The sequence below is a fragment of the Erithacus rubecula genome (genome assembly GCF_903797595.1).
Source record: "Erithacus rubecula genome assembly, chromosome: 9".
Taxonomy (NCBI): domain Eukaryota; kingdom Metazoa; phylum Chordata; class Aves; order Passeriformes; family Muscicapidae; genus Erithacus; species Erithacus rubecula.
The window spans coordinates 8,829,180-8,843,794 of NC_136660.1; the positions used below are offsets into that span (position 1 = coordinate 8,829,180).

The following is a 14,615-nucleotide window of genomic DNA, read 5'->3' on the forward strand; positions in this document are numbered from 1 at the left end:
CTGTTCTCATGAGGGTCTGCTCAGGGACTGAAGGAAGGAGGTCAGTCCAGTAGGGACAAAGGTTGGCCATGCCCACGCACTGCACTTCAGTAGTTTTCCAGCACTCTGTAAAGCTCAGTTCAGTGGCTTTCCTCTGCCTGTGATGGTGGAACAGGTTTTTTTGCAGTTTTGGTTTAAAAAAAAAAAAAACAAACCGCACAAATTAATGAACAAAGACAGTGCAATGGAGCAAAAATCCCAACCTGGGCACACCCTCTCATCAGGGAAGGTAAATAAACAGCTTTTCTCTATTTTCAGCTATCATTCTTCACATTCAAACTCCTCCCATTGTACCAGTCACCCCCAAAAGAATCATCAGGTCTCCTGGCAGGTGTATAAAACCAGAACAAGTCAGGACACTATCACATAGTGTGCTATACATCACCAGGTGTCCAACTTTATCAAAGGAGAGGACTTCTAACAAGTGTCAGAAGCCACAATGTCCGGTAAGAGCTTCCAGGGACTGAAGGAACAAGCTGAAGGTGCAGCAAAAGATGCTGGTAAGAAATATTAAATATTGCTGTATATTTGGAGTGGGGCTTAGTTGCTGAATACCATAACCTGTAGCTGCATAGGTGCTAGCAGGTTCCTCTATTTCTTGACTTTGCAAGCTTTTGCCATCACCTAGACAAAGATCACAGGCCAGCCATTGCTCTCAAAGCTGGCTCAACCTACTCACCCATTTCTCCCTCTATGCTTCCTGAACATTGTCCAGCTCTTACCACTCTCCAAAATGTTAAGCTTATTATTTTTAGAGCAGTGAAACCTTTTTTTTGGTGATAACAACCTTCTGTATTTAGCATTTGCATTGCTCAGGCTGGTCTTTTCTCATGCTCTGCTGTGGTTTTTAATCAGCTCTCCTTTTAGTAAGTTTGATTTAAGTTTTTTGATTAACGTTTGCCACTTGGCCTGTCAGTGCCTTCTGGTAATATAACTGCATTGATTGCAATGGATAGTTTGTAATGTATAGAACATGTTTCAGTTGTGTTCTTCAGCAGTAATCACTAGACTGCAGGGTTTAAAAAACCCTGTATACATATTTCTGTCATAGCAATGCCCATGTTGTAAGGCTGAGTACTGCTGTCATTGGCACTGGGCATTATTGTAGTTTTTTTAGTATATTCCTTACCATGTTTGCCTGCAGCTCTTTCCTGGTAGAGTTATAAATTGGTCAGATATGGTTCTGGATTCTGATCCTGCAAACACTTTCTTGCATAGCTGAAATATATGAATAACATCATTGATTACAATGAAGTTACAGAAAGTTTCCAAGCATCTGGGGACAAATGTGTAGTAGTCCCACGAACATGACAGAACCCCTTTCTGAAAATCAAAACAGTCTTTGCTGCATCCTGAATATATTCCTGCCACTGAGGGGGCACTTTACTGATAAACTATATCAGCTATCTTACAAAAGCAAGGCATCTCACTTTTTAAATATTTTGTATTCTGGAGTTGATCTGTTATGTTTCTAGTTTTTGCTCTTCAGCTTCTATTTATATCTTGTTTATAAAAATCTCCCTTCTCCTGTCCAGCTCTGTGCAATGCACTTGCTTCCATTTTAGAGCAGGCCCTACTCCCAGACAGCCCATAGGGAAAATGCACATTAGATGGCCAACCTACCCCAAGCATAATAAGGCAGAAAGATCAATATAAGCAAGTGTAGTGTTAAATAAGCAGCTTGCTGCTAAATGTCATCATTCCAACCCACTGCTAATCTTCTCTTATCTCCTGCTTATCTGCCATTGATTTGCCTAGCTGACTGTAGGTGCCAGGTGAGTGCTAATCTCAGAGCAAGCTGCTGTGGCAGCACACAGTGCCCAGGGTGCCCTGTGAAGGGCAGAGCCTCAGCCTGCTCTGTACCAGCTCAGGCACTTGCCAGGGGCACAGGCTGCTGCAGGCGTGCAGAAAGCTGACTGACATACGGGATTCCTGTAACCAAAAAAGGAAAACAGCTGGAAAGGATTTTGATTTAGTTTTCCCTCAATTACAGCAAACACATTGGGACAGGCCACTCAGGATGCAGTCAACCAGATTACAGATGCAAGCCAGAAAGGTAGGAGCAATGACGTTCAAATCAAGATGGAGCAGCTCAACACAAGCCAGAAGCGGCCAGTGCTCATTCTCCTCTGTCCCACAGGTGTTCCCAGCCTGAAAGTCCTCGGTGTCAGTGACTTTATTTAACCTTTAACATTTTACAACAACTTTAATGTTTTTATAACAACTTTTATAAATCTCACAAAAGGATTTCAGGATCTGTTGCTTAGTAGCTCTGCATATGTACTGGCAGAGTGTAGCTGACACTCCCTGGCCACTGAGTGTCACGTACAGTATTCAGATTGACTTCCTATGTAGAAAACTTGTGGGGACAGCTCTTCCTTCTAAAGGGTTAAGTAACCCCTGTGTTACATTTTGCTCCCTGAGGTCCAGGTCCAGCCCTACACTGGATCCCAGCACCTGCTGGGCCAGCAGCTGGGATGGAACATTAATGATCCTGCAGTTGAAAAGATGCTGTCTAGAAAGTGTTGGCATCTTGCAGCTGGGGATTGGGAACAAGTTAAACTAAAAACTAGTCTGATTTTGGTTTTTGTAATAATCTAATAATATTCTAAGTATGAGGGGTGAATTGGCAATTTTGGGGTCTAAAATATTTCATGAAAGCCAAAATGCACTGGCACTATCTCCTTAGAATTGACACCTTTCACAGTTCCATGGATGTGACAAGAAGGGAGGCTTGGGCACCTGTTGATGTTAGATGGGGAGGCAGAAAAATGTCCAAAATCTTTTCTGTAGTCTAATAATTTTCACAAATCTTTTCTATCATAAGTATAAAACCATGTTGCATTTATCCAATTTTCTGCTTATCTTTTTCTCTTTCCTGCAGCTTTTGACAAGGCTTCCAAGACAGCACAAGATGGAGTAGAAAAAGTGGCTGGTCAGGCTGCAGAAGCAATGTCTGGCTTTGGGAAAAAATGTGGATTTAAAAAATGATGCTAATTCAAGTCTGCTTGTATAAATCTCTCTCTCTTTAGCCTGCTATTAGCTACTTCTTTGTGTAGAAAAATGAAAGCTGTTTGATATCTGGCTAATTTTGTTCTCTTCAAATACAAATTTTTAAGGCAGAAGGTCCCCCTCATCCTTTACATAAAAAAATACAATCTTTTAGCACTTCTGCTCACAATCGTCAACATGGCTCGAAAGGTTTTGGCAATGCTACTTCCCTGCTCTTACAACAGCTCAGTGATTATTGCCACATTTGCTGAGTGTATTTACAAAGCCAGTGAAACTGTTCATAATTAGGACACCAGAACAGTCATGTGATGAAACTGAGTCTTCTTCCAATAATCAAAAATTAGCTGGGGTTGTATTTCTTGTCAGTAGTTTGTTTGTTTCCATCCTCTGTATTTTTAGATTAAGATAAATAAATGTACTGTACGATTTCCACTACTCAGATCATCTTGTTATTTAATCTCACTGTCTTGCTGGGGCTTTCAGTGAAAGATTGCAGAGTGTCTTGCTAATCTCTTTTGCCCTTGGATTTGAAGCCCTATGAGGTCAGGGAGGGGAGTACTGAACCCTTCTGCAGTCTGGCAGATGGATGGAAACCAGCAGCCCGGCACTGCAGAGGAGCCCTGTGGTGTCTGGGAGTGAACAGAGTTGTGCTGTCCAGAGTTGTGGTGTCCACCCCCTTCTCCTTTCTCCTACACATCTGGTGCCCATCTAAATGTCTTGTTTCCATTATCCACAACACATCTCCTATTAAACCTCCTGGGAATGAACCCCGGCGTCTTCACCTCAGTGCTTGCTCGAGGCAGCACTGGGCTGTGAGAGATCCCTGTGGGTGCTCTGCTCTCGCTCCAGCTGCTGTTTGTGTGCAGTTTGAGAGCAGTTCATGTGCAGTTTGTGTGTACAGGTTGTGTGCAGTTTGTGTGCAGTTCATGTGCAGTTTGTGTGCAGTTTCTGTGCAGTTTGTGTACAGGTTTGTGAGCAGTCCATCTGAGCAGTTTGTGCTCCAAGGCAGCCCCAGCCAGCCATGGCCTGTGCAGGGATGGAACTGTTGCCACACAGGCAAGGGGGCAATCTTCTTGCCTAGGAGATGGAAATATTTATTTGAGATTGCTGCTTGCTGGGCAATCAGAGGCTGTGCAGCTGGACAGGATGCCCTCTTAGTGCTGCCTCTGTCAACAGAAGGCACTAATACCCACTTATTCACAGTAAGTGCTCTTACCTCAGCCTCTGGCTGTTTCTCATTGCTAGGCAATATTTCCTTTCCCTTTCTTTTTTTTTTTCCTTCCCCCCTCCCCCCCTTGCTTTGAAGCCTTACCAGCCTGTTTCAGTAAGAATCTAATTTGTGTCTTACAAAAGAAACCCCAAGCATGACCCAAACTCTCTGGCTGCAATGAAACACGGCAGTCCAGGCCTGTTTGAGGTATCAGAGTATTGTGCCTCTTGACCAAGAGCTGTGGTTGTCCAGGGTTTTTGGAAGCCAATCTTTACGAATTTGGTCCAAGGAGAGACTGGCTCATTGCTGAACCTAAAGACCATCCTGGTCTGCAATCTGCCCAAGGACTGCACAAACAGAAAAGCCTTTACTGCACCTTATATGTAATAGACCATCTGTGAGTAAATGTAGTCCATGGCTTTGCACAGTGTCCCTATGCAATGGCTCCTGTCATTTAAAGCTTTAAAAGCCTAAATATTTACCCAAGTACAAGCTCACAGAAAAAGCATTAGACTATTGCACTCTCAGTTACTGGGCAACCCCCAATAGTACTTTATTATTTAGTACTTTTCATGGTTACCTCCCTGATGGTGAAATCTCTGGAGACTGAGCTCTTTAGGCTCAGCATTTCAAACACCAATGCTGTGTTTGTGTGTGATTGTGACCCATACACCACAGTCCATTGCATCTTTTTTTTTTTTTTTTGCTGCCTGCAAATCACTTTAAATATCACAAAAAATAAAAAAATTACACTTGCAGGTATTTTCATCAGCAAAATCTGTTATCCCCTTGCATGACAGACACTGTTCTTCCTGCTTTGTTCATGGGGAATGCAGCCCTGACTCCTGGTGTGCAGTTTTACACCCCTCTATTCCAGTTGTCTTCAGTATAACTGCTCTGGCTCAGTGTTGGCAGCAGCGATGGCAGGGTAGGGACTGGACAGCCTGGCTGAAGGGACTACTGGAGGTCACCCTCTGAGTTGAGAGAGGAGAAAACACTTTATCCACCCAGCCAGGGAGCACCCAGAGGCAGTTGCTGACTCCTGATCCCCAGTGCAAGGATGCCCTTGTTACTTCAGGAGCCTGATCAGAGTATTTCACATCTCTTTTGTCCTGAAGGCACCCGTGAGCCTGAGTCACTTGCTGGCAAGTGTTTCCAGGTCTAAACTTAAGCACTTTGCTCCACAAGTAAGGTCCCTGCCTTAGTCACAGTGCTCTTTGGTCTGGAAGCATTTGAGGCTCTCTCTCACTCCTGCATCACACAGGGACCCATGACCCAGCCCAGGACTGCATCTTCCCATCCCAACTGAAGCCTCCAGAGTTCTGTAAAAGTAAAGTAGACATCCCTAGAGCTCCTAGCAGCTCTTGTACCATCTGCCTCAGACATGTGAAGTTATCTAACACCAGAATTCTTCCTTATATTTGGTGCTGGGTGTGCCTGCAGATGCCTGAGCTATGAAATGCTGAGCAAAGGGGATTCATGTTTCAGCCTGGCTGGACTGCCCAGCCTGAGCACCTCTGCTCCATGCCCCACTCCAATATCCTAGAGGTCTTCCCGGGGTGGCTAAGGGGCAAACAGTCCACCCCATATCCTCTTCACAGCTCAACAGACCAGGAGACTGGGGTGGGGAGTACACACCACACAGATTTTTACCAAATTTTTGTCCTCCTCTCAGGTGAATACTGTGATTAATGGTGTGAAGGTAATCAAGAATCCAAACTCTTTGCAGCTGTAGTTTCCTGTCACGTGTGGCAAAGTAAGATCAAGAAACCTGGAGTTGAGTACACTGTTGGTGTGTTGGATGCTGTTGCCCACGTGCCCTGGGGTGAGCCGGAGTTGGAGCTGCTCTTCAGCTCTGCCTGGGTTGTGCCATTCACCAGGCCCCAAACAAGGGCAGCTGCCCCACTCAGCCTCTCTCCTCTCCAGAGGGGAGCAGCAGCAGCGGGCACGTGGCAAACTGGCCCCTCTTGGCACCACCTCCCAGATAACCATGATGGCTGGATTAGCAAAGTTGGAGAGGATATTCCAGCCAGTCCCCAAAGTCTGGTTATGAACAATGCTGTCCAGCTCCCTTCTGGGTCTGTAAGCACTGTCTGCCCCCAGGGCCCATGGCAGCAGTGGGCTTTCCTGCCCAGAGGGCAAGTTGACTTTCATATCCCTTTCACGTGTGAAGTTTATTTCCCACCAACCACACAGACCCTTCACTCAAAAGTCAACAAGGTTTGGCAAAAATAGGCCTTTCCCCAAAGCCTGCTGCACCTGGACTGGGGCTGCCTGGCTGTGTTGGGTATAGGGAGACTTTAGCGAGGCTGTGAGAGGATTCCCAGGGTTGCTGCTGGCTGCAGACGCGGTGGGCAGGTAGGGGACAGTGTGTGAGGGGACAGTGTGCTGGGAGGGTGGCTGGGTGGTGGTGGGTCAGTGTCAGTGCCGGTGCTGGTATTGGTGTTGGTGTGAGTGTTGGTGTGAGTGCTGGTGTTGGTGTGAGTGCTGGTGTTGGTGTGAGTGTTGGTGTGAGTGCTGGTGTTGGTGTGAGTGCTGGTGTTGGTGTGAGTGTTGATGTGAGTGCTGGTGCTGGTGTGAGTGTTGGTGTGAGTGCTGGTGTTGGTGTGAGTGCTGGTGTTGGTGTGAGTGTTGGTGTGAGTGCTGGTGTTGGTGTGAGTGTTGGTGTGAGTGTTGGTGCTGGTGTGAGTGTTGGTGTGAGCGTTGGTGTTGGTGTGAGTGCTGGTGTTGGTGTGAGTGTTGGTGTGAGTGCTGGTGCTGGTGTGAGTGTTGGTGTGAGTGCTGGTGTTGGTGTGAGTGTTGGTGTGAGTGCTGGTGTTGGTGTGAGTGCTGGTGTTGGTGTGAGTGTTGATGTGAGTGCTGGTGTTGGTGTGAGTGTTGGTGTGAGTGTTGGTGCTGGTGTGAGTGTTGGTGTGAGTGTTGGTGTTGGTGTGAGTGCTGGTGTTGGTGCTGTGGGTGCTGAGCTGAGCCTGGGGGATGAGGACCCTGCAGCCCATGCCCGCGGTGAAGGTGCCGGGCTTCACCTCTGCTCTGCAGCTGGGTGTGTCTGCCCATGCCGGCTGGTGGTTGGGCTCAGGCAGTGCTTGTGTTTGTGTTTGTGTTTGTGTTTTGTTTGTGCCTCAGCAGCTCCAGCCCCTGTGTTCCGCCGTTGCCGGCCCAGCCCAGCCCAGCCCAGCGAGGCCAGGTCCAGGCCGAGCCATCCACAGGACCAGCCCTGAGGGGAGGCAGAGCCAGGCCCGCTCTCAGCAGCCCCGGCGCAGGAATGAGCGGAGCCCCTCGGGCTGCGGAGGGTGAGGAGCCCAGCAGGGCAGAGGTAGGTACAAGCAGAGTGGTGCAGGGGCTCCATTCCAGGAGCTGTGGAATGCAGTTACCCAGATGTGTTGCTGTGATGGCAGAAACCGTGACACTGAGTGCAACCTAATGTCAGTCTAAATGCATGCGTGATCAAGGTCCTGGTGCTTGCAGGGAACTGACCTCCTCATTGGTTTGCCATGTAATGAGAGAAAATGGGTCCTTTTTGTATTTGAAAAGTGGGTGTATTTTAATGTTGTGTGTTTTCACTCTGTGAGGCAAACATCACCTTTACCTGTGTGTAGGGAGTGTTGTGATGGCATGTACTCTCTCCTCTCCCATGTTACAATTCAACACATACCTGCAGTGCATCCATGTAATGTAATTAGGGTTGGTTCTGTAATTTTATTTCTGCACTGATATTCACTGGAAAGCCAGTGCTGCTGCTGTACCAGGCCATACTCATGGAAGTTGCTCAAGAGCTAATGTGGCTTTCTAAAGAAAGCTGTGTTTGTGGTGCTGCAGCGTGTCAGAGTGGAAACCATTGGAATTAGGATAGGATGGGGAGGGGTATTTCCAGTGATAATGCAAACACGCCTCAGCAAATACACAGACCTGTTGCTGGCTCTGAATCTTGCTGTCTTCACACATCTCTCTGCTGTCAGTAACTGGAGCAGCAGCAGAACAGGAGTAGGAAATTGCAATTTCCTGTGAACAAGGCTGGCCGTGGATAGTTGAGGATGTCACAGGGAACAATGTGTACATTTTACTGCTTGGCTGCTGTGCAAAGAATTTCCACTGGTCAGATGCTGTTCTGAGTTATCTGAAATATTTCTGAGTTTGTTTTCTTTTTTCCTGCATTGTAGGCCTGTTTTGAACTTTGTCAACAACCCTCGACTTGATGTCAGTTTAAAACCAATATTGTTACTTTCCTTCTGGGTTTTTTTTTTTTTTTTGTGAGCATATTGTGGTAGAATTTGCTTTCAGATATGGTGAATAATCCTTTCCCTGCTGACAGAAGATAAAAATGAGGAAGGGAACCCCCTCTCTACCCTCAGTAACTCTATATGCTGTTTAATTGATATAAAGTAGGACTCTGTGGTCTGTAAACAAACTGCAGTGGTGGGAAGAAAACAGAGCTTTTACTGTAATGCTGGAAAGGGACATTGCAGAAGAACTGTTGTTCATGAAGTGCCATGCCTGGCATCAAGAGACGCCTTCCTAGAGCCTGTTGTGGTGGCAGCTGTAGGATACAGAACAGTTTGATAAATAAACCCTTGTGCTGAGGTAGATTATGCATTTTCACCTTGTTTTCAGCAATAATTATTTGATCAACAGAGTGAAACCCTCTGTCCTGTGTGAAAGGGCACCACAGTAGTTCTAATGGAAAGCTGGTGATCTCAGAAAAAGAATAAGCTTAGTGTTTTGGGGCAAGGTCAGCTCCTGTGTGGCTAGACAACATAAAGGTGCCCTGTGAGAGGAACCAGGGTGCTGTGGGGGCTACATGCCCAGCAGTCTGCCTCCTGCACATCCCATCCCATTGGCTACAGCTGGAGGGACAAGGCTGGGCAGCTCAGCTTTTAGGCAGCTGGAGTGAACCCACCTGAACCCCACCAGCTGTTGCTGATGCTTGAGACTCTGGAGGCTGTGCTGATCCTGCAAAGTGTTTGCTGTGGGGACAGTGGGGAAGGACACAAACCTACTCTCCTGAACCAGACCTTAGAAGTAAGAGGTTAAAATATTAATTACGACACACCACGAAATTATGAGCCTTCTCTAACACAATGCAGATTTCATCAGACACTTTAAAAAGCAGGATTAGTGCCTCCCATTTCTTTTTATAGCAGTGAATTTTAAGTCCCACTGGGGATCAAAAGAACGTGGGCAAGAATCATCTGAAACTGGATACTTTTCTATGTAAGGTTTTGAAATGACAGAGTTGATTTAAGCAACTCTTCAGAAGTTTCTCAATGCAATGTTTTTCTGCCTGGTTCACGACGGGCCGTGCCAGCCTGCATATCCCCCTGCGGCACCGGAGCCTTTGGTCAAGACAGCTGTGGCATGCACACTGTTTACCAACCCCCCGATATGGAAAAACAAAGCTTTCATTCCTGGGCTGTGGAAAACTTCTGCCAATGAATCCACGCCCTCTCTCCGGGGAGGAAATCATAACAAACATTAATGTCTCTTCACCCTTTTATGCCTGGTATATTAATCACCCGAAAAGGGCTCATGACTTTTCCCTGTTCCAGTTTGCATTTGCCCTCTAACTGCTGGGAGGAGTCCTGCTTTGTCTATAAAAAGCTGCACTTTGCCAAACAGTGTAACAGAACCGAACTTAGGGATTCACTCGCCACCTCATCCGGGGAGAGAGGACTGTGCGCAGCCATGTTCGGGATTGGGAAGAAGCTCGCTGAGGAAGCTGTGCAACAAGCTGAAAGTGCTGCGCAGGTGGCAGGTAAATACAAATTGCTGCTTTCCCTTCCTCTGGATCATGCCTTGGGTGTTAAAGTATTTGCCCTGCTCCCGCCCCTGCTGCTGCGAGCAAATCTGCCCCTAGGGCATGAACTCTATCGGTGCTACCCTCAAGGGTGGGGTCAGCACATCCTGTAATCTCCAAACCCTCTAACACTATAGTGAGTGGAAGTCTAATACGAACTCCTGGGTTTCCAATAACTTTTCCTACTCGGGCTCATAGTGCGTGGGTGCCTCGATGATGCACTGATGATAGGACAGAGGAAAGCTGCGAGCGGAGGCGAGGCTGCTTATTTAGCTCTTTGCTTCCTAATATGAGCAGCCATGACAAATACAAGCTCTGCAGCAGCGCAGGGTATCAGCTCTGAGGCTCTGATCCGCTCGGAGCTGCCCAGAGAGGTGCAGTTCAGTGCCCTGATGTCAGTGCTCCAGCCCTGCCAGCACCGCAGTCATGCACTCCACCAAGAGCACAAATGCAGCTGCAGGGGCTCAGGGCATGAGCCAAGTTCACTCCTGCAGAGTTTTCTGAACTGGCCCAGAACTTAAATAACCATTGTTAGTGGAGCTTTAACATGGAGACCTGCACTGCTGAAATTCCTGAAGTGTTTGTGCTTAGTATGTGAGCACTGGAAACTCTTTCATATTTCTTACATGACATTTTGGTAAACTCTTGAAACCAGTTATTTTGTCTGCGACTTCAAATGTTGTAGAAACTTGTGGGCTATGTGCCCAATGAAGCAAGTGGGAAGCCTGCTACTTATTTACCATGACTTGGTTCATTTTGCAAGGAAGATGAACAATCGCAAATCCACCTTCTTTTCCAAAGAGTTTGGATTTATTCTTAGATAGCTATTTTTACGTTGAAGCATGAAAGAAAAACACCAGGATGTGGGCAATTGGAAAGGAACCATCAATTTTTCAAATGAAGATTTCTTTCTGATTTTGCCATAGAATAGTCCTAGAAATGTGTATTTTGTGGCAGCTTTTTGATGTTCCTAACTTCTTTAACACTGGGGAAACCTCTACTGTTTCCTAAGCTGGAAGACAATATGGATGTTTTAGAAGGAACATTTGTCATTTTCAGAGGAGCTGAGTACTAATTGCAATCAGCTGTTGGAACTAAGTGTTCAGGAGTCAACAAAATCTAAGAGCAAAGTTTATAAATAGTAGCTGCAGTCCTTCCCCCTCTGTCCCAAGCACTTGAAGCTGAACCAACTCTTTGGATATCATCTCTCCGAAGGCCTTTGCCTACATCTTCCCAGTCCTGCACTGCAGCATGGCTCTTCCAGCTGGAGTTGGATTCTGGAACAACACAGGGGGGTCCCAGGCACTGGCCTAACTTTGGCCACTCCAGTGCAATCTGCACATACCTTGATGCTAGGCAGTAAACACACAGCACATGATGCTGAACTCGTCACACCAGTGTTAGTACTGCACTGACTGGAAGGATTCTAGAGGTACCCTCTAAACCCTCAATTAAATGAAAATAAAGGGGTATTAATGCCAGATTTCAAGTTAAAAAAAAAAAAAAAAGGCTGTCTAACTGGTGGTTTTGCAACCATTAATTACCTTGTTTCTGAACTACTTCTGTTGTGCCTGCACGTGCCCCAAAGGCACAGTCCCAAGGGCCATTGCAAAGTACAGAGTGACCCAACTGGGCTTTGCAAGTATCTAAAATTAGCACCTATCCCATGGGTCCTGAAAGGAGTCACAAACTTGGCTGTGACACAAGATTGGGAAGCATTTTCCTTAGCTGCACCTTATGAGCAGTGCACATCATTCACATAAGGAAACTGCAGCAAAAGATGGCATGTAATGATAATTAGCATGTCTTTTAAGCAGTTGAAAATGTCCTACAAGCTCAGGGTGAAATAGGCTACTGGTTTTTACAAGACACTAAAAAAAAAAAACACTGTTGAAGAGACATTCAGTGCAAGCCTGGAGACCTTTGAAGTTTTAGACACTCCCAATCCACTTAAATGTCTTACCTCACCTCAGCATTTCTCCCTCCTGCCACTTCCATGAGGAATGTCTTGCTCTGTCAGCCACCCTCTCAGTATCTGTTATGCAGAACACATCTATGGTGTTTTTTAAAAGTAGTACTTGGAGCCAGGGGTAATAAACAAAGGTCCAATGCAAAGCCTGTTGCCCTAAACTTCTGAATCATGTAAGCAAAACTTCCCTGATCATAGCTGTTGGAAGCTGATAATTCAAATAATTACCACTATTTTCTAGGCTGCAGGCCTTTAAGACAATACCTTCTCTTGCTCTTCATTTTTCAGGATGTCTCTTTTATTAAACTTTTCCATGCCTTTAAAACTACTCTGGTCTCTTAGAGAATACATTTTCTTTAGATACAAGAGAAAATATTTGACTAATCACTACATTTTTGATGTGCTGCTCATACAGCATGCCAGTTCAGAGAGTATCAGTTTATGCAGCTGGCAAAAGAATCCTTACCAATCAAACTGCTCTCAGCAGATCCTAGCCAGGCTAAGTAAAAGGAAGGTTTCATTGCACCTTATTCTCAACTAGGCTTTATTTCTTGACAGTCTAGTTACCCTACATTAACATCCATAATCTTCATCTATACCAAGATATATGGATACTGTGGGGAACTGCAACCAGAGTTCTAACAGCACCTCTACCACTAGATAAGGGTGCCCATCCTTATGGAATAATTATTCACCTTCCAGCCCTGAAACATTTATGGAACCCTTTGAAAATGTGACTGTTGAAATAAGGGGAAGGGTAAAGACTGCTTAATTGACCTTTTTTTCTCCTAACTGCAGTTGACACGGTGAATCAGACTGTGCAGCAAGCAACGGAGCAGGCTAAAAGTGCTGGTCAGAAAGGTACAGTGATATTTGTGTTTATTTCAAAATGTCACAAATGTGACATCCCAGACAGGGCACCCAACACTGCCTTGCTCCTTGTTCCACACCTGGTGGGAAATGGGAAGCTATTGCAGTGATGCTACAGTTATCTTTGTTTTTTCTCTTTTAAAAGCACTTGATGAAGTCTACAAAGTTGCTGAAACTGGTGAAAAAGCTGTAAAAAATGTAGCAAACCAAGCAACTTCATGGGGCAAAAGCTTTGGACAATGAAGATCAAAATGTATCACATGTATCACCACTGAAATTTTTGCATACAAGTTTCTACTATATCTACTCTTAAATAAAGACAATATTTACACTGCCTGGCTTGCATGTATTGCCTTGATAAAAACATATTTACAATCGCTGGTCTAGAATGACTGGATTACTGCACAGAGCAGGGAGCTAGAGCTCTGCCATGCTACTAATGCAAAGATTTTTTTTTGTTTGGGTGGTTTGGATTTTTTCTTTGTGGTGGTTTTTTTTTTTGTTTGTTTGTTTTTGGTGGGGTAAGGGCTGGCTTAAAGTGGGCAGCAAGTAAAGTCAAGTACTTGAGAGCTGGTCTCCCATTTTGTCACTGAGCCTAAATCCTGAGTGTGTTTATGTGCAAGTCTCAAAAACTGAGCACCCAACAGGCCTCTCCAGACAAGGTAAGACCCTCTGTGCCTCTCTGGCTGTGTTTGTTCTTCTGATCTCATTGGTAAAATCACAGTTAGCTCCTGTGTTGAGGAAAGCTCAAATGTGTTTGAGGTGTATGTAACCACTGTAGAGCAGCACTGTGACACTCAGAGCCAAAGCCAGCAGCAGGAGGTTGCACTGCTGCCAGCAGAGCACTTGGCTGCAGCACCTGCTTTGTGCTGAGCTGGGTCACTGGGGCCACTCCAGCAGCTCTGCTCAGCACAGGCACCATGAGTACTGCAGCCACACTGACCATGTCTGTTAAACCCACACAGGGACAGCAGCTGAAACAGTCAGAGCCAGCTCATTTTGAGCAACTCAGCAACAACCAGAAAAAAATCTTCAAAAGCCAGAAACACTCTGTGGGCATATGAACTTAGAATGTGATCTTAGAATCTGATACTACAGACTTCTCAATTAGTAGCACAATAATTTAGAGGTTACTTACCCAGCACCTTGAAATCACAGCAAGAACTTCCATTGCTTTGACACTTCTTCCTGATGGTGACAGCTGCTATCAAAGAAAAGGAGGTGTAGTACTCAGTTCTTTGCTGGAATAAAAAAATTACTGTTCTGCTTGCTCTTCTGAAACATTTTGCATTCAGTAATTTGCAGGTGGCATGTGACCCTGAACACTGTGGTGTCACCCTTAAGTGAATCACTTGCAGCTTTAGAGTACTTGCTGAGCTGCTACTCAACACAAACTACATACCTAAGCATTATTGAGTGCTGAATGAAAGCTTACAAACACCCTGTAAGGATGTGCTTTGCTCTACATAGTAGGTGTGGTTCAGAGCAGCTACAAATCTGTGTTCAGACCCAACTTCAGGTCCTGACTGGCTCCCTGCCAAACAGTACAGCAAATTTCTTAACAAATGTTTAGTGGCATGTAAGTGAATACAAGCAGTGATAAGGTTATTAGCTGGCAGATAAGACTTGTATGTGTGTACATTATATGTAAGGAGGATCCAACACCTAACTGAAGTTACAGTTTTAGTAAAAAAGCCCCAGTATTTAAAACATGCATCCCAGAG

The 14,615-nt window shown here is 45.5% G+C and overlaps 2 protein-coding genes across 3 annotated transcripts; both read left to right on the forward strand.

The window, feature by feature from the left end:
- Positions 1-381: 381 nt before the first annotated feature.
- Positions 382-3,424, forward strand: LOC306805387 (uncharacterized protein). Its single transcript, XM_079313109.1, has 3 exons — positions 382-539; positions 2,033-2,095; positions 2,924-3,424. The coding sequence occupies exons 1-3, from the start codon at positions 479-481 to the stop codon at positions 3,028-3,030; spliced, it is 231 nt and encodes a 76-aa protein (XP_079169235.1). The 5' UTR covers positions 382-478; the 3' UTR covers positions 3,031-3,424.
- A 4,001-nt stretch (positions 3,425-7,425) lies between these two features.
- LOC306804953 (uncharacterized protein) lies at positions 7,426-13,224 on the forward strand. 2 transcript variants are annotated; one of them, XM_079312182.1, is made up of 4 exons: positions 7,426-7,574; positions 9,875-10,010; positions 12,820-12,882; positions 13,037-13,224. In XM_079312182.1, the coding sequence occupies exons 1-4, from the start codon at positions 7,524-7,526 to the stop codon at positions 13,132-13,134; spliced, it is 348 nt and encodes a 115-aa protein (XP_079168308.1). In that variant the 5' UTR covers positions 7,426-7,523; the 3' UTR covers positions 13,135-13,224. The 2 variants fall into 2 exon arrangements, with proteins under 2 accessions (XP_079168308.1, XP_079168309.1); XM_079312183.1 differs by having other exon boundaries at positions 7,460-7,574; positions 9,805-10,010.
- The last annotated feature ends 1,391 nt before the right edge of the window (positions 13,225-14,615 follow it).